At 45.9% G+C, this 25,640-nt stretch overlaps 9 protein-coding genes across 9 annotated transcripts; 5 read left to right on the top strand and 4 right to left on the bottom strand.

Annotated features, from left to right (window-relative positions):
- Positions 1 to 550: 550 nt before the first annotated feature.
- On the top strand, positions 551 to 1,292 carry N7533_005004 (uncharacterized protein; the record flags this gene model as incomplete). The annotated part of the gene is made up of 2 exons (XM_057101654.1): positions 551 to 555; positions 869 to 1,292. 2 exons carry the CDS (start codon positions 551 to 553, stop codon positions 1,290 to 1,292), a joined length of 429 nt encoding a protein of 142 aa, XP_056961284.1.
- Positions 1,293 to 3,995: 2,703 nt separating this feature from the next.
- Positions 3,996 to 5,771, top strand: N7533_005003 (uncharacterized protein; the record flags this gene model as incomplete). Its single annotated transcript, XM_057101653.1, has 1 exon — positions 3,996 to 5,771. One exon carries the CDS (start codon positions 3,996 to 3,998, stop codon positions 5,769 to 5,771), a length of 1,776 nt encoding a protein of 591 aa, XP_056961283.1.
- Positions 5,772 to 6,937: 1,166 nt separating this feature from the next.
- N7533_005002 (uncharacterized protein) lies at positions 6,938 to 7,639 on the bottom strand (the record flags this gene model as incomplete). The annotated part of the gene is made up of 1 exon (XM_057101652.1): positions 6,938 to 7,639. The coding sequence occupies one exon, from the start codon at positions 7,637 to 7,639 to the stop codon at positions 6,938 to 6,940; it is 702 nt and encodes a 233-aa protein (XP_056961282.1).
- Positions 7,640 to 7,686: 47 nt separating this feature from the next.
- N7533_005001 (uncharacterized protein) lies at positions 7,687 to 7,890 on the bottom strand (the record flags this gene model as incomplete). The annotated part of the gene is made up of 1 exon (XM_057101651.1): positions 7,687 to 7,890. One exon carries the CDS (start codon positions 7,888 to 7,890, stop codon positions 7,687 to 7,689), a length of 204 nt encoding a protein of 67 aa, XP_056961281.1.
- Positions 7,891 to 10,025: 2,135 nt separating this feature from the next.
- Positions 10,026 to 10,820, bottom strand: N7533_005000 (uncharacterized protein; the record flags this gene model as incomplete). Its single annotated transcript, XM_057101650.1, has 1 exon — positions 10,026 to 10,820. One exon carries the CDS (start codon positions 10,818 to 10,820, stop codon positions 10,026 to 10,028), a length of 795 nt encoding a protein of 264 aa, XP_056961280.1.
- Positions 10,821 to 11,604: 784 nt separating this feature from the next.
- N7533_004999 (WD40 repeat-like protein) lies at positions 11,605 to 16,551 on the bottom strand (the record flags this gene model as incomplete). Its single annotated transcript, XM_057101649.1, has 3 exons — positions 11,605 to 15,777; positions 15,836 to 16,388; positions 16,517 to 16,551. The coding sequence occupies 3 exons, from the start codon at positions 16,549 to 16,551 to the stop codon at positions 11,605 to 11,607; spliced, it is 4,761 nt and encodes a 1,586-aa protein (XP_056961279.1).
- A 1,746-nt stretch (positions 16,552 to 18,297) lies between these two features.
- N7533_004998 (URC4/urg3 family protein) lies at positions 18,298 to 19,771 on the top strand (the record flags this gene model as incomplete). The annotated part of the gene is made up of 4 exons (XM_057101648.1): positions 18,298 to 18,453; positions 18,517 to 18,844; positions 18,905 to 19,078; positions 19,134 to 19,771. 4 exons carry the CDS (start codon positions 18,298 to 18,300, stop codon positions 19,769 to 19,771), a joined length of 1,296 nt encoding a protein of 431 aa, XP_056961278.1.
- Positions 19,772 to 20,664: 893 nt separating this feature from the next.
- N7533_004997 (uncharacterized protein) lies at positions 20,665 to 20,957 on the top strand (the record flags this gene model as incomplete). The annotated part of the gene is made up of 2 exons (XM_057101647.1): positions 20,665 to 20,668; positions 20,749 to 20,957. 2 exons carry the CDS (start codon positions 20,665 to 20,667, stop codon positions 20,955 to 20,957), a joined length of 213 nt encoding a protein of 70 aa, XP_056961277.1.
- Positions 20,958 to 24,768: 3,811 nt separating this feature from the next.
- N7533_004996 (uncharacterized protein) lies at positions 24,769 to 25,041 on the top strand (the record flags this gene model as incomplete). Its single annotated transcript, XM_057101646.1, has 1 exon — positions 24,769 to 25,041. One exon carries the CDS (start codon positions 24,769 to 24,771, stop codon positions 25,039 to 25,041), a length of 273 nt encoding a protein of 90 aa, XP_056961276.1.
- Positions 25,042 to 25,640: the final 599 nt, after the last annotated feature.

Below are 25,640 nucleotides of genomic sequence, written 5' to 3'. Positions count from 1 at the left end.
AATGGTGTCTGTTTGTTCAATGTCGAGAGGCCTTCAGGGAAAGTTGAATGATGCCCAGGTGGTAATCGTAGTGGATCCAAGATCTAGACTGGTAGAGGGTGGGCGACTATTGTTAATTATAGCCAGTGGCAACCAATCCTGCACATAATACGGATAAACACCTCTTCCGGAATATTTCGAAAATAGGCCACTTGATGACAAACTAGCTGGAAATGGATGAAAATGTATGGAGACCGACTTGAATCCAAAGCTAAGAATTGGAGGTAGAATCTTCTCCAAGGACATTTTGGTCGGTGTGGCTTTGAGACCTAATTTCTTGAAATATGCCTGAGGTAAAAGGGAAGAGTTTCCTCTCACTACTATCCCGTGAGAATCCTCCTACTGCTACGCAAATATAAGAGCCATGTCGGGCAACCATGGAGAGATAGGCACTCGTCGACTATTAACATGTTTGAATAACGAATAGAAGTACTACTAGACTACCTGATTAGACTTGTCACTCCTCGTTTGCTAGCCCACAAGAACTTCGATCCGTCGGCGTAAGAACATAATGGGGTGTGTCGCTAATAAAAAGTTGTGCATTCCAGCATTTACTGCTACAGTGTCATTCCAACCAATCTCTTATCCTCCCCGCCTTACAACTTCTCTTCGAACCGTGCCGATTCCGTGGGGCGTCCGACAAAGCCATTTGTATCACGCTGCTTTTAATTTTAGCTTACTGAATTGGTTAAAGAAGGATCCTCCCACCTACCGACGGTCGTTTTCCAAGTGCCTTTCTTGTAGTCGAAAGTCGAAATCTTCTTCCAGCTGTGAGTAGCCGGATCAGGGCCAGAGTAATCGGCAGTTTCAATCTTGGTTGCGTGCTTAGTGAATACGGTTCCCTGCTTGGATCCCGCCTCATACCACCACTGAATTTGCTCCTGCGGCTGGAACGTCGCGGTGGCATTAAGGGGAATGCTGCTCGGATCCACGAAAATAGGATCAAACGAGCCCGACGCGTTTTGGACGCCGATAACGATCCTGATACCCTCGGGGTTTTCCGCCGAATAGTTATTGACACCGATCATCATGCTGCTGGGATCGGGTTGGCTGGCGGAGGTGGTAAAGAAGCCCGAGGAGGCGATGTCGACAGCTTGGCCGACGTTGCATTGCATCCAGTTGCCTCGGGCGGTGATAGAGATGCCATTGGTAGGGATGTCGCTGGTCCAGTTGAAAGCGTATACGGGCTTCCATTTGATATCAACGAATGGGGAAAGGGTCTTGGAGCGCCAGACCGTGTTAAAGACGACTAGTGAAGATGTGAGACGTTGCAGCGACCCGAGGATCGGAGCTACTTACGTTCACCGTTTGCGATCACACTTTTGGCGACGTGGAGCTGATACTGATTATTGCTCAAGAGGGGCATGTTGAGCTGGTCAATTGCGACTGTCAATTGACGCTCATCGGGTGCGATTGGGATAGACATGATTGTAGCTGAAGTTGCTAGGATATGAATGCCTCTAGTGCTTTGCTCAGCTGAGAAGTTGCTTGAAGAATGTGAGAATTGACATTGAAGACCGATGGTAACTGGGGACTTTTATATCCGTCCTGTCCATAATCAGTAAGGCATCAGTATATAGACCTCGAGCACATGCCGATGATTTCAATTTAGTAACTGCACGCGACGCTGCAGGGTCTATTGAACACCACAAGTCACGGCTAGGTTGCTGATACGCTCGGCAGAATTCTGTAGAAAACCTGGCCAATGAAGAATAAGATAATCATACTCTGAGTTTCCATGTGTGATTTGCTTTTTAGTACTGTATGCATGTTAGTGCCAAAAAAAGGAATAGAATAGTTCTAGGGCTGCATCGACTGGCACGGACAGGCTTGTCAGTTCATCGATCATCAAAAACCGAGCAAAAACACCCGAGATGTGTGACGGCGCCTGGATTTTGCATACAGCTCACTTCTGGTTCGACTTTCTCCACTGCAATTCGGTATCTTTCAGCTCACATTAATCAACGCCACGAAGGTCTAGACATTGAATATGATAGCGGTACCGAAAACCGTCCACGAAATTTTCCTAAGTATAGTCAATACGGCCATGAGCAGAGCTTTTTTACAAGCCCTAGTATCAGCCCGGCGCAACCATGCACTTCCAAGTTCTCTGCTAGAATTTTCAAAACGCCACTTAATGTCGGGACACTAATACCTAGGTATTCAAATCGATGTCGACGAACTCAGCGAACATGATTTAGACATTGTGAACCTGCAGAATTAATGCCAGATCTTCAGCTTTCAATGAGCCACGCCACTTGAAGTCTGAATATTGAGTTTGAAAGCCCAGCTGACGAATTAAATAAATTCTATGCAGACCTCGTTTCTGCAGGGAGTGGGTGAGCTCACGGAAGTAGATTAGAGAGAGCCGGAGCCGGAGCGACACATTCGACTCATTTCCATCAGGTTAGAGACAGACGAAGTGAGTTCATTTTCGGGTGTTGCTAGTTTAGAAAGTGAAGAAGAAGAAGAAGAAGAAGAAGAAGATGATGATGATGAACCTTTTGGGGGACGAGAAGGGAATCGCTGGTTGAGGCCAGGCAGCCTGCTTCTGCTCTGCACCAGAGCCGGCCAAGGTACCCAGATGTGAATGTGAACAAAATGAGAGATAGGCGGGTTAAAAAGCGAAAGCTTATTTTACGAGGGTGGAGGAGAGGGATGATTAGGTGATGATCGGATCGGTCCTTCCGGTTGTGTCGTGAATTGAGTGAATAAACCGGTCAAAATACCCGACTGATGAATTTATTTACTCCGCGCTTCTTTGAACCACATTCATACTTGGCACTTCTGTGTCTCCAATTATGATGTCCACTAGGGGGGCTTGGGTCGCTGTTGAACCCGTGTTTTGGATCGTAGGCGGCGTTAGTGCTGCAAATTGAAAAGGTAATAGTAGTAATCCTCATCAGCCCTGAAGTTTAGTCGCCGAAGTCACACGGATGAGAGGGGTCCAGATGCTAACCCGGCGCTGATCTCCCGAAAATATTGGAAGAACTGATGCAAGCCACAGTTTGGGAGGACGATGGTCGAGCCGAATAGCCCTGTTAAATCATAAGCCCATTCGCTGAGAATTCGCGTCAGCCGGCATTTGTGAATGTGGAGTTGTTTGAGCTGCACCCCACACGAGATCGGTGATGGCACAAACCATGCAAACATTGTCTGGGGTATGGGAGTGAAACCCTAAATGGTATTTGAAATATTAGATATTCTAGTTAGACCAAATGTTTTGATCAAGCAATTGAGGAGCCAGCTATTCCCTGATCATTATTTTGCTATAGAATTCTATGTATTCAGACCCTTAAATATTTCATGCAAATCATAGGTATCGTACGACATATCTTGCTTCCAAACTTGGAATTCTTTTTGAAATACCTGGAGCCCGCTCTAAAACTGGTTCAAAACTAGTCTTACCCATCCGAGTCACACTGGCTGTCATTACAAAGTATAGTAAGTACCTACTAGGTAGCTAATTCAAGTTACCCACATTATTTCTTATGGAATCATCTTGTATACACACCAAGTATTTAACACTAGTATTTCCACATGTCGACCATACATGTATTGGCTGCACAGGTCTTTGATACTTCATGACCCTAGGTGGTTAGCCGAGAGACCTTGGGCGAGCTGAAAATCTATCAGTCTAGTCACCATACTAGTCACACGCATTAGGCACAGATCAGCTTATTGCGAGTGTGCGCTAGTGTGTGTTTATGCTTTCACCATCGCTTCCACTTGCACCAGATTCAGCTGGTCATCTAGGAAAAACCAGCGTAAAATGTATGACAACGCATCCGGAGATTTCTACCACCACGGAGGAGGTAATCATGCAATAACATACCGGGAAGAACGTGAATGTGGCTCATTGTCATCTCTCGAACACATAATTTGGCATATATAGAGCTTAAATCACTCATATTAACATCAGAGGGCTTGCTTTGTCTCTGAAAAACACGCTCAAGATGTCAGGCTCTCCTGTTCCTCCTGTTCCACTTTCTTTTATTGACGCGCTGTACGTCTCTAAAGTCGAATGCCCTCTTTATGACCACTTCGTCAATCCTCCCCAGATATGGTTTTCCTCCGGAGAAAGCCGTGTCTGGTATTCACTGGGAGGCGCAACCAAAGCCACACCTGTCGCCATTTACAGCACCACTGCCTTTCGCGTAGTACTGGCGGCAGTTTCTTTGGGGCCCATCCAAGCCCTCACAGCTCCTCTGACGCTTGTAGGAAAGGCAGGGGAATGGACAGTCTTCAATTCGCAAAAGAAAAAGACAATCACAGATCTGGTGAAGGATCTTGTTGTTAATCAACCCACCATTAATGGTACAGCCAAGCCTTTACCATGGGGGCTGAGTTCAGACGTCACCTGGACACTGAGCGGTAATGACCCAAAGCAGCCTACCTACACATGCGAGACTGAGACAGAAGTCTATGTCTTCCCACCCAGCCTGCCCAATTATGTTGTCCGAGGTGGACTCCCTGTGCGACTTCTATCACTCAACGCTTTGTGGCCCGAATGGATGCGTAGCGCAGCTACCGATTGGGTCACATTTATCGTTAATGCAATATTCAATGACCCGCGCCTGGAGTATGAAACGTGGAGCGGGTCTTCCAAGTACACAAGCGGCATCATCACAGGTCTCGCATCTGATCTTGCAAATGATAGGGGTCTGGAGCTGTGGCTTGATCTTTGGCTCACCGATATGCTGGGTCTCAACGGTGTCAAGACACAGATGAACTGCTATGATCTAGCATGTCTTGTGCAAGTCTTAGTCTCTCTCGGAACCGACGCTGTGACTGGGAAGGTCCGCGCAAAATTCATGAGGCCGTATGGATATATCAAAGATACCAAGCTCATTGGGAGGATCGATCCGCGTAGGGACCCGACAGGCAAGCCAGTCAATCCGCAAAACTTGTGCAATAACCCTTTCTACGGTAACAATGGATACGCCAAAGATATGCTAGTTGACAGAAATAACAACATCAGGTCAGCATTTGGCAATCATTTATTCGTCACAATTGAGAGAGCAGGAGAAACATACGTCCTGGATGCCTGCTGCGGCCCTCAAACCGGCACCATCAAATTGCAGAATTATCCAGCCGAGGCCATCGATACTCGCAGCGATAACAGAGGCAGGCCCGGAACTCTCTTCGACATTATAGATGGCGTCGGCGTAAACCATCTTATCGTTTCTCGCGCCCTTGGAAGAGTCAACCCTCCACCCAGTTCCGCTCTTCTGATCGACCAGGTGACCCAACTGGACCCAACTGGGACATGGAACACGCCGTTCTTTGCGTCCCCAGCTCAGAATTATTCCATTTCTGCAACCTGGACTTTGATTCCAACCGGATATCCAGGAAAAACCATCAATATTGATGTGTTTCGGTATGAGGATGCCTACATTCCGCGCCGTGTGACGACCGTGCAAGACGCATACGCCATGCGTGTTGCGACTATTAGAGACCAGTGGGTCGTTGAGACGTCAAACGAAGGTAAGAGTGATGGTGTCACAGGAAGCATTCGCATTTTTTGCAATCCGTCTGCGGGATATCTGGCCGTTATCAGGTCGACCGAGCTCAAAACGGTCGACACAGCGACGCTGAAGGCTCAATTTAAGATTCTTTTGGACACGAGCATGATCCCAACGGGGCAGACGTGGATCCAGAACATCAACACCGACAAGAGTCTTCCGATCAAAGTCAATCAATCATTTATTATTACTATAACCGTGAGCTGAACCGCGCCCCCCCCCCTCTATTATGACCCGTAGGCTTCTTGCTAAGTCACAAGCAGCCCACGTTCGCGGCACAGCAGGTGTGGAGGGGGTATACAATCAGAGGCCCACGAGGGGTGAGTTTCACAACGTGGTGTTTATTTCAATGGAGGAGAAGCTAATTCATTTCGAAGCATGCCCTATTGCTCGGGGCCCAGCAGATGTCTGACAATACAGTCCAATTCAAGTTTCTGGCTCGGTCTTCCGGCTTTGAAATGATAACTATATCCATGTATGATGGTAATTTGGAAGTGGACACCCGAGTTGTCAATGTGTGGCTTCAGGATTAATGCGCAACGCGTTTTTCGTTTGTCTTGGTTTAACAGTGACTCGGTGACGAGAAGCAAAAGGTTAACGTGGCCGGTTGGACGCTATCGGCCGCTGTCGTACGGCAAGAATAAGAAAAGAATGTAATTAAAAAAGCCAGTTACAAAAACATTGATCTCAGTCTGGGAAAAAGGAAGAGATACCCAATTATGTTCAAGGGCGTGGGCTCGCGGAGGTATCAAGTGTATCCCATACCAAAGACCCGGCCTCGTCGGATCCCTCGCCCACAAGTATTTTCACAACTTGACACAACCTACTCACCAGGCTCTTTGCAACCTGCTCCGTGAGTATCAAGCTACTACCAAGAGCTCGGATCCTCAGCCCCCCCCTGGAACAGGATGAAAAACAACACCCAAAGGTAAAGTGGCCATTGAACCGGATTCTCATACCAGTGAAGCTTGGCACTGGTACCGGCAAAATTGATCTGAGGGTTCTCGTTGATGTTTTGATGTTGAACGAAAGACTCCAGAGTGTTACTGCCACCTGTAGATGGGTCATGCTAGTTTGTGCAAGACCAAATAATATCTTCCCAGCCCATCATGAATCCTGTTCGCCCGACTGAGATAAATTGATCGTGTATCAATTTTGGAAGCTCACGAATGTTCAAGGCACTCATCTCGTCTTTTGAGGGAACTTGCACTCCGACGAGGATGATATTGACACAGGGGCCAATAACATCGTGAGCGGAAGGGGGATTTTCACAACCCGCGACGAGATGACCAAACACAACGTCACTCTGGCCAGTAATATGAGAGAGCAAAATCGCTCAAGCAGAGCTAATAAGAGTTGACTGTGGAAGTTGATCAAATTTCTGTTGATGAAGTGTGACAAGCTTGAATTTTGTAGAATGTCTTTGACCTTGAAGGGCAACCGGGAACCTGGCTGTTGGAAAGACACGAAAAAAACGGGGTGTTGCGTGAACCAGCCATACGGCGAGTCCAATCTAACCGAGACCGATTGCGCTGAGTAACCAGGTGGGCTAGGTAAATAGGGAAGGGTGAGTCGGGAGATGACATCTGAGCGTCCTGCACTTTCCCATCATAAACATCTGCCAAGGTCTGAAGCATGGGTGCTAAGGAAAGACCGTCATATTGGGCATGCGAGAGGCGAATGATTAGTCGCGAGGTTTGGACCTCTTGGTTGTGAGAGTGGCTGCGCACAAGAACTAATTTAGTGTGAAGTTCATTTGGAGAGAGTCTCTGGCGAGTATCATCTTCACAGATGGCAGTACAGGCTATATCCAGAGAGCTTTTGGTATCGACAATGGTGAGAGACGGCGATGACTGTTGTTGCACAACTATGAAATCATTTCCCTCGAAGGACATAAAAGTGCTTCGAGGTAATGGGTAATGCTGGAAAAGCAGCTCCCAACTAGTTCGCGATAGCCCTTCATCAACCTGCTCAGTACCATTGTCAAAGTAGAAGTAGTTGCATGGCTGCTTGATGCTCTGTATCTGGAAATCGGTCATTGGAAAGATATCCTCGACATTTTCAGGCAGCAACATGTCAAAACTCTTTGCCTTTGAGCCTCATTCACGAGATTGTAGGGTTTTTAGATCATCTCTGATTCCTCTTCAAGTTCCACGTCCAAAACACAGTTCACGATGAGCTCTGCGATGGTCCACTGTTGGAATATATCCGCCACCGAGAATTCGAGTCCGTGTTTGCGAGCTCCACCAACAAGTTGTACAGCTGTGATGGAATCTCCACCAAGCGCAATGAAAGTATCACCGAGTCCAACCATATCCTGCGGCATATGCAAAATCCGAACCCACAAGCTTTGTAGACGGACTTCCAACGGAGTCACCGGCTGGCGGCGGGGCTGCTTATTGTAGGTAGGCCTCTCATAAGGTCGAGTTGCTCACGAGAGAGTGAGGATGCAAGTATGCGAAGTTCTTTTCGGTTCGTTTTGCCGGTCGCAGTCATTGGCGTGGCGATGAGGGGCACATAGAGCGAGGGAACCATGTCAGGTGGAAGAGGACGTGACTTTTTTCATTAGACAACATCGTGGACTCATGGTACTCCAGGTCAGGGTAGAGACCACCGTTCTCCCAGTCAGATACCAAGGCTAGCTGCGTGTGCTAGATTTGGAATCGCTTTACTCTATCTATAATCACAGGGCTATGTACAGACGCCAGGAGACCGACCGTTTGAAGGGGATGCTTTTTCTCAATGATGCTTAGAGCCAGCTCAGTTGAAAGGGGTCAGTGCAGTGGTCGCTCTACAAAAGGTTGTTCTCACCCACTATCACTCAACGCTTCCTTGCCATGTCTATTGCACTCACCATTCTCTTCAAAGAAAGTAAATGTGGTTTTTTCAATCAAATATACTACATAAATCTACTCTAAGCAACACCTACTACATACGACCATAGGGTGTGGAGAACAGGGCTTCCCGTCCGCTCAGCCGTACTTAAGCCACATATAGAACGCTGTTAATTCTCTAACAGCCTTGAGGGCTTAAAGCAGAGTGGTTGCTTGGCTTATGGTGAGTGTACGTGATATAGGTGAGAATCTTCGCGAAGGGGGGTGATAGTGGGTGAGAATGGGTGAGTAGAGTGAGAATACCCACTATGATACTTGCCCCCTCCCCCCTCCTCTCTCTCTGTAATAATAAATAACCTATGAGGCTGCTCCGCCGGTTTACCATCCTTAACTTCTTTATGATATTCTGCTTTCCTTCGGACCTCGGTATGTTTTTCTAGGAACGTTTCAAACTCGATACTGGCTGGTACTTGCTGAAGTAGCTCCCACGGTAGGCTCTCGATGTTTGCCATGGAAAGAAAAATGGTCGATGATAAATTTGAATTTTAAGTCAAGGCTCATGGCGTATGATTTGAAAGTAACAGTGAATGAGACGGATTATGAGATTCACATCTGCCAGCAGCCCCAATGTAGCCCCCCCCGGGGAGGCAATGTCGATAACCGGAAACGCGTACTATGCAATCCAATTTGAGCAAGCGCCGTCATAGCTCCTCTCTCCTTTTCCCAATGTTTAATAAGGTTTCGTGATTAGGGAAAAAGAAATTCTCGAAAGGGTGTCAAGTTGCTAAGTAGAAATTCAAGGTTTCTAAATTGACGAATACACCTCAAAGCAGAACGGTCAGATCCATCCCAGGAGACTTCGATCAAGTAGGACGGGAGCCCTAAGCTACGGGAGGAAGGTTAAGGAGTCATACATTCTTATCGCTCACAAAAACTCATGAGTGAGAATGGAGTTATCTCTCCCGATGATGACCAAATGATAGTACTATCATTTCAGAAAATAGCTCAAGTGTTGGGTCTATCCGGGGGCTCTTCAATGTTTTCACCTACAACATTATCTGCTGGCCTGACTGATAGGGCCCATGCGGTACACAGTGCGATTAGACTCGCGTGGTATTAGTATGATTGTAGCAAATTCTCCGTTTTGATATAAAAGGGGGGCCCAATGGACAATCAGATGTAGTATTATCTTCGTTGGCGGAAGTGCACCAGTGGCTAACCATACACGTCTCCCTACACTTTCAAGGAGTTCCGAGAGCAGTCACCGAAAAGTGCGTTGCTGAACTTATGACACAGGATGGACATCTTTACCGAAAACTCGAATGACATGGAAAAAATCGAACTACTTATTCTATTCCGAGAAATCTATTTCATCAGCCCAAGGAATGGATTCTTGAGCACCAAGTCTTTCGATTGTCCGGGCTGACGCTTTACATGCCCTAGTCACGGCCCTACTAATATCCCACTTTCCAAGCTGCTTTTGCCTGATATACTCAGTGGCATAATTCCCCACGAAGGTGTCTCTAGTTGAAATTCTGAGTCAGTATTGTCTTGAAATTTGCTGTAGTAGCCAAATGCACAAATCATGTATCACGTTCATGGCAGTGCTAAGAAGATAGTCTGACACTTACCCCGCCCCCGTTGTATCCATCACATTGATATTTTTCTCGGCATCGACCACTCCTTTTTTCCCATCGCTCGTACCATAATACGCGCCTTTCGCCCCCAACGTAATAACCACATTGGTGACGCCCAACTGAATAAAGTCCTCCACTGCCTCTTGCCAAGCGGTTAGATGGTTAAGCTCATCAACATTACGCCCAGACAGCAAAGCAGCTTCGGTCTCGTTCAAAACAAGATGAGTGAGGTTTTTGTATGTTGAGTTGACCAAATAGACGGCGGGAGAAGGATTGAGTAGCGTGTCGACGCCGCTTCGGCTAGCCGTCTCAAGCACGCGTTCGACTTCCTCGCGTCGAACTCCAAGGTGGGCGATTACCAGATCTGGCTTCTCCCCACCCGCTAAGCACTCCACCGAGGTGTGTTGACGAGGCGTCCATTTTAGATTTGCTCCCTGATATGCTATGTTTCTGCTGTCACCCGATTCCGTCTCCACGATGACAACACACGTACCGCTCCTGGTTTCTTGAATGGTGCGGATTCCGGAGATTTCAACGCCATCTTGCTCTAGCCTGGCCTTTAGCACGACCCCAAAGTCGTCGTCTCCCACTGCCCCGTTCATGAATACCCGAATATCGCCTTGGCCAGCTCGTCCAAATGCGAGCTTAGTCGACTCGGAGCGGCTTGCCCGGTAAGTCGCGATAGCAGTATTGGCACCTTTTCCACCGGGGAAATTTGACAAAGTCGTGCTGTCCATAGACTCGCCAATATCAGGCAAGCGCTCCGTCTCAAAGATCATGTCCATATTTAGCCCCCCCCCACTACAGCGACAATAGACCCCGTCATATCTTCCTAAATGTAGGTAATGGCCGAAAGCTCTGTGCTAGCAATAGAACGAAAATGAGGTCTTTGGTAGCAGTAAGAGTCAAAAAGAGGGGTAATGGCGGGGTCTTGTACTATTAAGCAAACCCCTGTCCGTCTGACATCTATGACTGGATAAATATTGACCGGCAGAACGTACAGTGATTCGTAAGAATGCGGTACTTATCTACTCTGCTAAGCTACACACAGATTACACTTGGGCACTTGATTTATCAACTATAAATTCTGATAATGAAAAGCAAAAGTCGCGCACTTGAAATAACCGCCAGTAATTGGTTTTACAATAGGTACCTGCTTTGAAATGAAGTCCCCACGTAAATTTATGTATCTGAAGAAGCCTTCTCATTATTCACAGCCCCCAAGACAAATTAGGTGATTCAGGACCCAGGTAATCAATGCATCCTTGGGCCCTGTGATCTTAAGGTTCTGATGCTGTAGATGTGGATCCGGTGGCCTCTGCTTGAAGGCTCCGACGCTTCTTCAATTTGGAATTTGGAAGCGGATGATAAAGGAACGTCACCAAGCATCTCAGCGACTGAGAGCTGCAACAAGGCAATTCTTCAGCCAATGAATCAGGGAAAAGACTTTCATTCTGCTATGGACTGAAATTGAGCGCACCGGTCTTTCAAACGACGACTTTGGTAAAACGAAGAACTTGGGCAATAAACAAACTATTTTGGTGCCGTGGAGATAAATCCATTGCTCTATCACCGTGGGGTTTGCTTCTTTGCCACTCTTGGAAGGATGGTGGAGCTAAAACCGAGCAAGAAGACTCGGCCAGAAGCACAACCTACGGCTATCTTATGATCTCGGACCATCAAGCACACCGGTCGGTATTCCCATGGAATCCATAGTATTTTGTCGCCGTTCCACGTAATCCATGACTTGTCAGCGAGAACCGAGTATAAAGATCGTGGCAAAGGCTCAGCACTCTGCGATGACGGCTGAAAGGGATTGTAACCCCTTTCCGTGACAAATCCGCTTCCATCTCTGGTGAAGGCTAGTTGAGTTGGGGAAGTTCCGATATTATAAGATACTTCAAAATCTCCTGTCTCAGCATGCCATATTGTCACTGTCTCGTCGTGAGCACCAGCCGCAAAGCGCTTCCTGTCATGGGAAAAGGCTACGGAGGTAATAGAGCTCTGACAGCTGAGTGTCTGTCGTAGATCACCAGTTTCGGCCTCCCATATTCGCACAGTCTTGTCTTGTGACCCTGAGATCAAGAATTTTCCATCAGAAGATAATGCGACAGATGTAACAGAATTGCTATGGCCCATCAATGTGTGTCGAAGCGCACCTGTCTGCGTCTTCCAAACCCTTATTGTTTTATCGTGGGACCCTGATACTAGTTGCCGTCCATCAGGAGAAAACGAAATCGAAAATATTGAATTTTTGTGACCTTTGAACACATTCCGTAATGTCCAATTGTCAGTATCCCAGATGCGGATAGTTTGATCATGCGAGCCGGATGCTAAATACTTTCCATCGGTAGAGAAGACCAGTGAGTAGACTGAACTCCTATGACCTTCGAGCACTTTGCAGAAGACCCCGGTTTCCGTATCCCAGATTCTGATTGTACTGTCAGACGAGCCAGAGCTGAGCAGTTTGCCATCTTGAGAAAATGCCAACGCGGAGACAGAGTTGCTATGGTAGTCTGAGGTTTGTTGTGTTGTATCGGTCTCTATGTCCCAGACACGGATAGTTTTGTCCTGCGAGCCTGACGCGAGTCTTTTCCCATCTGGAGAGAAACCAATGCATAAAGTGGAATTCCGATGCCCTTTGAGTGTCGCTACTGTTTCATCTGTTTCGCAATTCCATATGCGAACAAATGAATCTGTGGATCCAAAAGCCAATCTTTCCCCTCTCGGGGAGAAAGCCAAGCATAAAATCGGGCTTTTATGACCTTCAAGAGTTTGGAGCAACTGTGAGTTTTTTACATTCCAGACGCAGAGAGTGGTATCATGGGAGCTAGACGCAAGTCGTTGGTCATCCCACGAAAATGCCACCCAAGAGACAGAGCTTTGATGTCCGTCATACAGACTACACTGAGTTCCTGTCTCGACGTCCCAAATTCCTATCTTACCATTGTGCATGCCCGCCGCTAATCTGGCTCCGTCATAGGAGAAAGCAACAGATAGAACCCAAGAATCTGAGGCTTCGATCGTCCGGTAGATGGCCCCTGTTCTGGGCTTATATATGAGGACATTCCCATCATGTGAGCCTGATGCCAACCAGCTTCCGTCAGGCGAGAAAGCTACCGAAGAGACCAAGTCTTTATGATCCATCAGAATTTGCTGCAGTGCTCCAGTTCCAGCCTCCCAAATTCGTACAGATTTGTCATGGGATCCCGTTGCCAGTTGCGCGCCGTCATGCGAGAAAGCGACTGATGATATCCAATCTCGATGCCCCTGTAACGTTTGCTGCAGGGTGCCAGTCTCTGCGACCCATATGCGTACGGTTTTGTCGTGTGATCCCGAGGCCAGTCGTTTACCATCGTGTGAAAATGTGATAGAACAGACCGACCCTTTATGAGCCTCAAGCGTTTGTAGACAAGGACTCCAATGTTCCTCAACTGTCGGGGATGAAGTAATCCAGTTGGGCCTTTCCTTTTGAAACAAATTTTTGATTTTGCTTTGCATGGGACTAAACTCTATAGCCGCTGAATAAATCTGAAGGGGCGCGATCTCGATGATACCCTGATAGTAGAGAGTGAATCGATTTGCATCCTTCATCACAGACATGATTTCTGTGAGAATTTTAGGGGCTTGGCTCGAGTTTTCTTTGCTCTTGAGATAACGATTGAGGCGCGCGATGATAGCAGCACCGTCACCCACTTGGCGCAGTAAACTTAGCGCTTCAAGCCAATAGAGGAACTGATGTTTCATGAAATTCAGCATTGCGGCTAAATTTTTCCCATCGTCTTTGGAATCGCCCTTCAACATATGATCAAACCAGTTCAATGCAGCGTAAGCTGCAGGAATAAGGTCGTCATCTGTAGGATCGGGAGAGTATACTATCCGGGGTTCTGGTGTCTGATCAGAGCCAGGTATGGTGCTCTTGGACATTTTCGAAGCATAGCCTTGAGATGCTGATTGTATTTGGCCAATTTCAACCCCTGGATCGGGCAAATTCCAAATATTTTTTCGCAGCGAGGTGTTCAATATCTGGAGACATCGCCTAGCCAAGGAGGCATGAGCAGAAGCAAGACAATCACTGCTCTCGATAGCGCCCAAGCGTCCTTCCTTCAGCTGCTTTTCAAGCCATTGTTTCGCCGATTCGTGAATCATGTATACTGTCTTCTGCTTGTCATCATCTTCGGCGATCCTGAAAAAGCGACATAGCTTCAAAATCTTCAGAGGTGACACGTCTCGGGGAAAGTCAGCAAGGATTCGGATTTCAGCCAGCCTGAGCGGACGATTTGCGGTAGTTGCTATAGAAAGCGCCTTAATGCAGAAACCTGAGTTTCCATCCTTGTTTTGCTGAATTTGCAATTTCATCTTCTCATATATCTCTCCGAGTTTTCCTGAAGTCTCGTTGACCAGCCTTGGAAGTTCTCTGAGATCTGTTCTCTCATCCTCGATTCGCAAGAATATCAGAGCAACCCAAAGAAAGGTGCCATCGGCTTTGCGATGCATTTCCCTCGTCACATTCTGGAGCTTGGTGTGAATCATCTCTCGGTCCTCTTCTGTAACCTCGCCTTCGAACTCCCATTCTGCAAATAACCTTGTCTCCAGGTTGGACATTTTCTTGTCGATATAGGCTCTGATAGGACCTGCCAAAACTTTGCGATCCAGCTCTAGTTGAAGCGAGACCCATGATTTTGCCTCTGCTCTAGCGAATTTCATTTCGATGTCAAGCTCATCCCTGCTCGATATGAGGCACTTGACATTTGGGAAGTCCCGTGAAACTTGACAAATGAAATCAAGCAAATGTGCACGCCCGGGTATACCACCACTGCGGCTGGCATCAATACACTCATCGATTGCATCAATGATAATATAAACCTTTTTCATGATTGGATTCTTCAAGATTGCAAGCAGAATATTCTTGATATCAATAAAAGTGTTCAAGTCGTCGTCTAGACTCTGTCCAGCCAGGCGCATCGCATACTGCATAAGAGAGCGTTCTTGCCGGATAAACATCCAGATTAAGCCTCGTACCACAGCCGTTGCGGTATTTAGCTTGCCATTCGTGCCCTGGCAGAAGAAGTATGAAAGATACGGAGCATCGAAACGAGTTTCCTGCTGCGTTTGAAGCTCATCTTCTAATTTCTTGACCACACCTATTAGAAGCATCGTCTTCCCCATGCCCGCTTTTCCTTTAATCCAAAGCCTCCTACATCGATTTTGCTTTTCCCAGCTAGAAAATTTCACAAAAGCCTCATTGTTGAGAATCCAGTTCGAGGATTCCGGTATCAAATCATCTTTTCGATGCTGAAGAGACTGAATCTCCGTTTTCATGTTGATGACAAATATTTTCCTTAATACTTCATCCTCGGCACTCGAACGGTACAAGTCCACTAGAAGCTCAAGGTACGAAATCTTCCGCTCATCACTGTAGTCACGAATCGCATTGCGAAAATATGTCTCTTTCTCATTTGTCGTGCGAAACATCGTCTCCCATCCGTCTAACTTAAGCATGTCCTTGAATATCTGAGTTCTCCCTTTGTATGTTGCGCAAATGCATTTCAACAGACATCCGAGAATGTTTGTATAGAAATCAAGGATTCCTTCAGGCAGAGAACTGCGCAGGCTGACTAGCTTCTCGTGGCTGTCGTCGAGGATGATTTGTGATAAGCTGGAGTACCACTTCATCTTCAGCGCAATATCAGCGACCCCAGCATTACGAGCTCCTTGTTCGACGATTGTGTCTGATGCAAGCTAGAAATCTCATTGTCAGCAAGGCTGGAGACCGATATTTGTCTTGACAGTGAATTACCTGGAGTCCGATGCATACTCCAGTCCATGCCAAAGCGGCTATTGGCACGGGCTGCAGACTTGTACTAATCACCTCCTTCAGCGATAAAACAACATTAATCGCATCTGTCATTATTCTTTTCACTCCAGTTGGCTTCGGTATGTCTTTCAAGATTTTTTGTAGAATTCTCTCCATCTGCGTGCGCCTTATCTTCCAGTCATCTTGCTCAATTACATTCTCTTGGGCTCTTTTCGCTTCGGGGGAGGTCTCATAGTCCTGAGAAAGAATCTTTTCGTATGCTTCGACTATTGCCGGGTCCGATCTCTTAAGTTGATCATAAGCTTCATCCCACAACTTTATAGGATTTTCCAATGCCGGATCCCGCGAATTGTTGTGCTGGGTCGCATTTGAAGAGTCTCCAGCACGAGCTTCGGGGCGATAGAGAATCGCTGGCCCTGAATGTGATCGACTACCGATAGATGGCGCATCAGGCTTGGTTGTGGTAGGTGGATCTGGAAATTCATCAAGACTACTTCCGGGGATTATGAGGAGGGGTCTGTCTGTTTCTGCCGACCTGGGAGCAGCAGGTTCGTTTACAGTTGGATTTCCAACTTCATATGCAGGCGGTGGGCAATCTATAGAGTGTCGAGGGCTTCGTGTTGCAGGCTGTGTGATTTTGTTCCTCGAGTCTGCTGGACTTACATTTCGAATGTTAGATGGCGAACGAGCGTCGTCATGCTGCTCTCCTCTTGCTCCCGGTCGCAAAGAGTCCCTGCCGCGACGAAAGAGACCCGATAAAGAATTCCCTTTTCGACGCTTAGGTGCCATCATTACAATGAAATCCACCACGAAAATAATCGGAGAAATGCCTGAAGGCAATACGAAATTCTCGACAGATGAATATTAGTAGACCATTGCTTACGGGAACGCGGCTCGGGCCGATGTGCCCTACATAATTCAGTTGGACGGCGGCGTTTAGGTGGAACAGCGGGGTCTGTTAATTAACAAATTACTACGAATGGCCCCTGTAAGCCTTCATGCAGCTGAATCACAGGATAAATAGCGAAGCGATGTGACAGTCGGGTACCCCATCTCTCTCCACGCTATCTTTTCGTCCTTGGGTCTATTGAGGCTGAATAAAAGATAACAAATACAAGGAACGGGCGTAGCCACGTCACCCCTCCGCCACAAATGCAAGGTGTCCCATGACGCGGTATCAGGAGGAAATTCCGCTATTGGTGCCCCGAGGAAGTTCGAAACTCCTGTAGTGCGGACTCTAACACTTGTGCAGGGATGTGAGGCTCTTGATGAAGTATCACACAAAATCAAATTCCGTCACATTAGGCGCCCCGTAGCTTACCCCCCTACGTCCTTGGATCTATTGGTCTGGCTGAATAGAAGATAACAAATACAAGGAACGGACATAGCCACGTCACCCCTCCACCACAAATGCAAGGTGTCCCATGATGCGGTATCAGGAAGAAAATTTCGCTATTGGTGTCCCGAGGAAGCTCGAAACTCCTGTGGTGCGGACTCTAACACTTGTGCAGGGATGTGAGGCTCTTGATGAAGCATCACACAAAATCAAATCCCATCACGTTAGGCGCCCTGGAGCTTACCCCGTGCGTCCTTTTTCGTCTTTTTTCCTCTTGTAGTCCGTACATAGATAGTATTTCACTTCATCTCATTTTATCCAGAATCTATTATTTGATGGGTGCCAGTGTCCAGAGTCGCTTCGGTGTCCGTACACGCTCCTGTCCTGGTATCATACAGCCCGATAAAACTACATGTAAAACAGGGGAAACAAGAGCTCCCACCTAGGTATAATACGCTACATTTGATAATTAATGTGCCTGATCTTTCAGAAGGTGCAATTAAGTTCTGTCCAACATAAATCAATACGAGAAGCCCTAAAATACAAATTACTCCACGGCTGTATACGACGAGGCGAATTGCCACTTGTTCAAAATACAGGAACTGGCAGTCCTATTTGTCACTTTCGCTGCATTTCCTACGAGCTGAGTAGTACTATATTAAGCATAGTTTGGGTATCAATTCTTCATTTAATTGGTGCTTGAATACGAATCTCAACGCCGAACATACAAAGCTGTAAAAACGGGCCCATCGAGGCTAACTGCGTGGGAAACAATAATACCATTCCAACAGAAGTGGATCCTTACCACTCAGGGTGAGCGTAAACGAACCATGCTCTAGGGGCTATTTGTTTTACACAGGAATCAGGGGTCACCTTACGACGTGGGAGGTAATCATTGGCCAATTCTATGTGATAAGACACCTAGCAAGTGTCGTGAGCGCCTAGCGAAACATCACCCCGCTATCACACTATTTGAGCATGAGCTTTAAATTTCTGCTCGGGCGAGATTTTCTTCATCATTTCTGACTATTGAACCCGAGAAAGACTTGACTACAAAAATATAATCAAAGGTTCCATCCAATCGTCTCTTACTTGTCACGAACACAAGATGAATTCTGACGTGAACTACTTGCTATCACTCGGAGCCATCCGCGACAGGGCCCAAATTGTTTGGCAGGCTGCTGAAGCCGGAGAACTGACCCATTTCAATTTCCACGAGGACAAACTTAGCGACGTTGCAGATTTCGTAATTTCAGTCATTCAGGTTATTACCCACTTACTTTGTAGAGAGATAGATGCAGATACAGCAAGCTAATATTGCTTACAGCGAGACTTCGGGCCGGACAAATATGATACAATTCCACCCCATGGTCGCTGGCAGCACTTTGATGTGGGCAATGTGCCACGTGTGCAGAAACTGATTGACGAATGGAAGAGCAACGGTACCGAAAATTTGGAGATTACCCGCCGTCTCATCGACTTGTTTTTTGTTTCGGTGCTTCTGGATGCCGGTGCTGGTGATTATTGGCGCTTTGTTGAGGCAGAGGATGGCAAGAATTATGAGAGGAGTGAAGGCATTGCTCTTGCCAGCCTTCATATGTTCAAGTCTCTCGCCTTCACTGACTCGGTTCCAGGAAGTGCTCCCTCAGTCAATAGTATGCGCTCCATGAAAGTTCTGATCCCACGACTCTCTGCTAAATAATACAATCATTCAGGTAACGGCTTGAAAAATATGACGAATGAGAAGCTCATATCGGGTTTCCAAGTGTCGGACGAGAATCCAATGTTAGGAATGGATTCTCGCGCAACCCTACTAAGGAGTCTCGGGAAGTCTTTACATGAGCATCCTGCCGCCTTTGGTGACGAAGGCCGCCCTGGGAACCTCGTTGGTAAGAGGCCATTACCGAAATTCCAGTGGCACGATACCTGCTAACAGATACCAAGACTACATGATAAGGGCTGCTGAGGGCTCGTCAGAACTCGATGTCTTAACATTCTGGGAAGTCCTCCAGACTCTCTTAATTCCAGTCTGGCCCAAAGACCGTACTACTGTCGGCGGAATCCCTATCGGTGACGCTTGGCCTCTGAGCACGCTGCAAAAACGCATCGACCCTTCCAAACCGGCTGGCATCACGGCTGACATTCAGCCGTTCCATAAGCTAACCCAGTGGCTTACCTACTCATTGATGGTCCCTTTTCAAAGAATCCTAGGGATGAAATGGAAGAACTCGGAGGCCCTGACTGCTCTTGCAGAGTATCGCAATGGTGGCCTCTTCGTTGATCTCGGGGCTCTTTCTTTGAAGGAAGAACCTTTTCAGCGGGGTATCAAGGCATCTGGCCAAGAATTGCCTCTGTTCGATGCCAGTGACGACGTTATCGTGGAATGGCGAGCTCTGACTCTAAGCTTGCTGGACCGTGTATATGAAATTATTGCATCACGTTTGGGCCAAGGTGTTCATCTCACCATGGCTCAGGTACTCGAGGCTGGGACATGGAAATCCGGAAGAGAGATTGCTGCCAAGCGCCGGCCGACGACTAAGTCGAGTCCTATTCTCATCAAAAGTGATGGCACAGTGTTTTAAGATGATATGAATATTACACATTGCTTATCAGGCACTAGATGGGAAGATTGCCCACCATCTTAATGATCTTCTCTTCTCCAATCTTGTTGTATCTAGAATTTGAGTGTCTAACTACGAGTTTATGCTCTTTTAAGCTTCACAGATTGCTTCCGTTGACGACGTTCACTATGTATGGTGACTTAGGAAAACGTTGAACAGCGAGAATTACACAAATCAAGGAGCGATCATGTCGAGGCTGGATGGCCTCAGGCACTGATCCAGGCTGCCGGCACACCACCATATCCGTTTGTTCCCATAAGCTTTAGCACCTTCCATCTTCATCCATCTCATCTCTGATATCTGAATACTATTCATCTATCGATTCCCCTATCTCTCATTCCGCGTAGCCTCTACGGGTTAGCAGATCAGGCTGAGCCTCTACATAATGTAGGGATTAAAGAGATACATAGATAGCCCAAGGCGAAATCAAAGTCAGCTTTGCCGTTTATTTGGCCAATATTAGTGCATATATTCTCATAAAGAAAACAAAATGCCCAGGGACCGCTCCAGGCTCCAGGGTTGTTTCAGACAGACTGAGATAAGCCAATAATGCATGGATTCATGGATCATGGAATGGATGCTCTATCTAGGCTTGAATCTCACCCGCCTATCCCATTCCATGATTCTCCACCTTAGCACACTCACATTGCCCACTCCCGGTTGCGCGACCGTAAAGTGGCACACACCGCAGCAGTGAGCACCCATCCGACTATTGACTGCGTTCAAGCCACATATAGAACGCTGTTAATTCTCTAACAGCTTTGAGGGCTTAAAGTAGCGTGATTGCTTGACTTAGGGTGAGTGTACGTGATATAGGTGAGAATCTTCGCGAAGGGGGGTGATAGTGGGTGAGAATGGGTGAGTACAGTGAGAATACCCACTATGATACTTGCCCCCTCCCCCCTCTTCTCTCTCTGTAATAATAAATAACCCATGAGGCTGCTCCTCCGGCTCACCAACTCTACCCGGATACGCTGTCTTCTTCAACTCTATCAGCTTTGGCGATACTCAGGCTGAATTACAAGCTCATTACCACGAGGCTGTTATCGATGAGCTGGGGGTCGCCGCTAAGCCCCTTCGTATCTTCGGAATGTCGTTGAATCTCCTGTCTGTTTTCACTACCAACTGCCTAATTTTGACGGAGTGATTACATCTCTCAAGCTAAATTTGCTACTATGGCTCTTGATGACTACTATGTGGTCCACCAACAATTTATTTCATGTTCCCTTTCAGTTTCTAGTACTCAACACGAGGACGCGTTGTCGTTTTTTTCGGAAACCAGAAGATGACAACTGCCAGGATAGTTGAGGACAGTATGCAGCTAGATTCCAATGAACAATATATCCCCCTCTTACTAATTATCGACCCTAGTCAGGTCGAATCGAACAGTACCCTTGTCAAAGTGTCCTACCTCACTTGCTATTGGGACTTTCAGTAGAGGCATAATACTAACGGTTTGTCAGGACCTGCCGATGCCGATATCACTAAAGAAAGACCAATAGATTGTTGACTAGAAGAGAAAACTGCCAGAAGTCAATATAAATATGGATCAAGTGTATCCTTCCATGTCCCCCATTCAAATTTAGGGCCGATATCTGGCGGGGACTCAAATAGATTCTCTACATCCTCGTATAAGAAAGTATGTGTCTCCTTTTCAAACCAGATAACATCACTGTTACCACATATATCCTTCTCAGTACTAATAATAATATTAGGTTGGCTATTAGGCTACAGGGTCTTTTCCTATATTTGCTTACGTATCTCTTCTAAGAAGATATACTACAAATATCCACTATTAACGAATACCAGGAGACTTAGCTTAACGGAACCAACTATATCTAGTAATTTTAAAAGGTATAAGATAATATTGGTCTGGCTAATAATAAATCGTGATAACTTGAAGTGGCAAAGTTTATACTATTTCTTAAGAGAAAATATACTCTCTAGGAAAATAGGTACAGTACTAATTAGTAACTTATCGCCTTCAAAGTAACTATTCAGTCTAGTAGTATAGAAACTAAGCTCTTCTAGATTACCTACTTTACTTAGTACAACATAAAGTTTTCTGTTTCTAAAGGATTACTACTTAGGTTCAGACCTAGTTCTACTAAATATAAGAGGAAGATCAAGGTACTAGAATCCTAGGTACTTAAGAACCTTAACGAAATTTTTGTATTCCGGATAAAGATCTTTAAATATTCTATAATTAATTTCTGTAAACCACAGTCTAGTATTAAGACTTAGCTCTACTATATTATAATTATATTAGGTAAGTATATATATTGTAATACAGAATCTACAGTATTTTCCTCTTTATCTTTTATCAGTAGCTTACTAGGGGAAATATAAGTATATCTTTTAGCTCTTCTATAAGGGATATTAGCTATCTGAAGAGAATAGGATAGAAAAATATAGATAGAAAAACTTAAATTATTAAAGTTTAGTAAAATAGACTAAAGAGTAGGTTATAGGTATTTAGGGTTACTATAACTCTTCTTAGTATAGTAAACTTTTTAAGTCTATATATAAATATCTCTTTGTTATAGTTTCTAGTAAGAATATTATTTTATTTTTTAATTAATTAGTAATAATATTCCTAATACTCGCCTAATAAGGGCCTGTAATAGTAAATACTAAGGGATAGGCTAGAGACCTGTGACTAGGCAAGACTTCGGATAGTAATCAAATAGTAGGAGAATCAACTAATAATATATATAAATAGTAACAGAGACTAATTCTTGAAGAAACTTCAAGAATAAAGGAAACACTACGTAAAGTCATTCATCCCGACTATCACGTGAATCAGGCACGAATCGATATCGAATCGGGCACAAACCCCTAGCATAGCTAAGATAAGATCGGGTTGCCAAAGGGAATATAAAGAGAGTTAGTTGCTTCTTACCGAAGCTCGCCCTCTTTGACACGAGCCCCGTGACAATACTGTAGTAACTTAGGTTGATTAATCGCGAAGAACTAAATATATATGCGTAAAGAGTGTCCTATATATATTTAGTCCTTTCTTTCCTTGTAAGAGGAATCCGTTCCTACTATGAGGCCAGGTCCGTTCCATACGAACGGATGGGATGCTGTCGTGTGGTCACGTGATTGTTTTACTGTGTACTTGTGCTTTCGACGTAGTATAGGTGATGGTAGGAAGAACGCCTGCTTATGCGTCTTGGCCTGATTGTTCTCAACCCGTAGTTCTGGGGGTGCCTTGGGTACCCGTCTCGGTGCACGTGACTTTCGGAGCTAATGCATGCCCCTTCTTTTGGTTGGCTCTCGGTGGCCCATCAGTAAGTTGCGGCCCCTCGTCGCAAGGTCCGTAACAATATTCCTTTAGGGTCTTTTAGACTACCCATGTTTTTAGCGGTTTTCACCTTTACCTTCTTAGAATTTTACAATAGCTTACAAGGGTACACATAAGGGGAGAGTTTGCTGGGATCGAATAGGCAATGCTCTCCCTGGAATGGCCGTAGAAGGCTCATTCCAGTTCAAGACATACTACTATATAAGATTTTAGGAGCGAAAGGGTATATTATATTACTATCGGAGGGTTACAGGTTTATATATACTTCGGTCACTGGAGTACGGTGACCGAAATAGGCTTGTATGGCACTTCCAGGATCACAATAGTACGTGAGGCAGATCTATAAATTAATAGTGGTGTTTTTATTATTAGTTACTACAAACACTAGCTAGGTGATAGCCGCTACTGAGGCTACAAGCTTGAATTAACTAGCAAAGATTATAGTGATAGAGGTCCCTCTGTATTACTGTTCGTAGGTTTCTTAGAGATATTAAGTTGTTTCTTTATGTCCCACACTCTTCTATAAAGCTATCTAGCAGGTAGCAGACTACTTCAATAGTCCGAGAACGTGAAAATTGATCGTAGTGAGCAGACATACACTTCCAAGGAACAAATCAGTCTCTACACTTATCCAAAGTATATAGTCTGCTTGGGCAGCGTAGATAGATATAACTCTATCGGTAATTTCGATAATTGTAGTTACCGGGTGACTCTGGTGCGACGCCATTAAGGACAAGCCTGATAAAGCAAGCCTTAGCCGAACTTTTTTTGGACATCATTTACTATATAGGTGATTTGGGGGATTCCGTTGGACAGCCCCCGTTGGCCGTAGTAGCTATCCCCGCCAGGGACCAAAGCTTAGTCTGTCGTCGGCTCGGCTTATCTCCGCTGGATCCACAATTTAAGCACAGAGTCTCATACTAACCTAGGACGTCTCTACAAAGAAGGTTCCAAGTTCGCTCCCTTACTAATAAGAATTCGTATAGGCGCTACGAGCCAAAAAAAAAGTATCTATAATAGAGCCTGGAGCCTCGTAGAGGACTACAGTGACCGTCAAGCCTACTCATCGTTGTTTACTTCATTTTATGAATGAAAGAAACTAGGCCTGAAGTTTCAGGGCAGATGAAAGAGAATATCCGGAAAATATCTGGTAGTGGCGGAATTGGTGAACCTAGGACTACTCATCCCTGCGAAGCCCATAACTACAGCACAACTGCCGCGTGATGTACCAGCGGACCAGGCCCCATCGCGCAGCATCTAGTGATTTGATCCAATCGTGAGGTCATATCATTTAAGCTCTGTAATTACATGATTTGATTTTTGATTTTCTATAGGCGTAACCTGTCGTTTGGATCTATCTATTGCGGTCGAGGTCTAATGTAGGCTCTTACCAAAAAGCTCGTTCGTCAGAATACCGAAATTTCCAAGGTAAAAGAACAAGGCGCCGAGCAACCCACCACTCAAGACACAAGATCTTGGGGGGTATGTGCTGTATGTGCTGTATGTGTGCACCTTGATTACAGGAAGATATGACGTTGTGGAACCTGTAAAAGCTTTAAACTACCCTCGATCTGGCCTTGTCACTTTTCGCCGTGCCATTTCTCTAACCAACACCGATAATGACACTAACAACAAAAATCTGTGACATGCCATGGATGAAGCTGAACAAAAACGTCGCTCAACTCCAGTTGGTCTGGATGGGAATGGCTGGGTGAGACACTGCATCTACGACGTTCGTCGTGGAATCAACTGGGCCGTGGAAACGTCACCGCATATCCACACTGAAGTCCTACTCAGAGAAATTCAAGCAGCTTTTCAAGAACGAGATGAAGAAATTATCACGTATCTCGTGACCGAGGCCAATGCTCCTATGGAAGAGATCAACGCCTACAGGCTCTCCACTGTGCAATCGCTCCGTCTCTAGGAAGCAGTCCTTAAGTACAGATGGGATATCAATCAGCGGGGTATAGTACCTAGAGGTAGAAAGAATCTCCGATTACTAGACTTAGTCTGCTATAATAGAATCGACTGGCCAACAGTGGATGACGGCGAAAAAAGCACTGTAAAATGCCCACTCCTACTACAGTCTGCGGCTCAGAAGGAGTTTGTGCACCTCTGTAAATTCTTCTAAGAACTCAGGGCGCCCTGTAGACCTCGTAAGCCCCATATGGCCGTTCAGACAGCTAGCTGTCCACCCAAGACATATATGGGAATGGTTCGCTATCTTGTGGATGAACTCGGATATTATGTAAATCAGCTAGATGGGGATAAATATCTCCAGATCGGTGACACCATAGTAGTAGCCAGACCACCACCGTAGTAGGCTTTTGAATGCTCAACTAGGGGCGAAGAGGTTACTCAATCCTTGCTTAAACGCGGTATAGATCCGTAATTAAATGGTGATGCATCAAAGGAAGCAGAGAGAGGTGGGAAGGAAAGGGTCCTTTCAATACTGAAAGATTGGATAGAGGTGCATTCCAAAACTTCTCCTCCTGCTGCTATATAGTCAACTTTGAATAATTG

The sequence above is a fragment of the Penicillium manginii genome, assembly GCF_028828005.1.
Source record: "Penicillium manginii strain IBT 31320 chromosome Unknown utg000004l:1.0-7231830.0:1.0-7236170.0, whole genome shotgun sequence".
NCBI classification, from domain to species: domain Eukaryota; kingdom Fungi; phylum Ascomycota; class Eurotiomycetes; order Eurotiales; family Aspergillaceae; genus Penicillium; species Penicillium manginii.
Note: the sequence above shows the minus strand (reverse complement) of the source record. Positions and strands in the feature narration are given on the sequence as shown.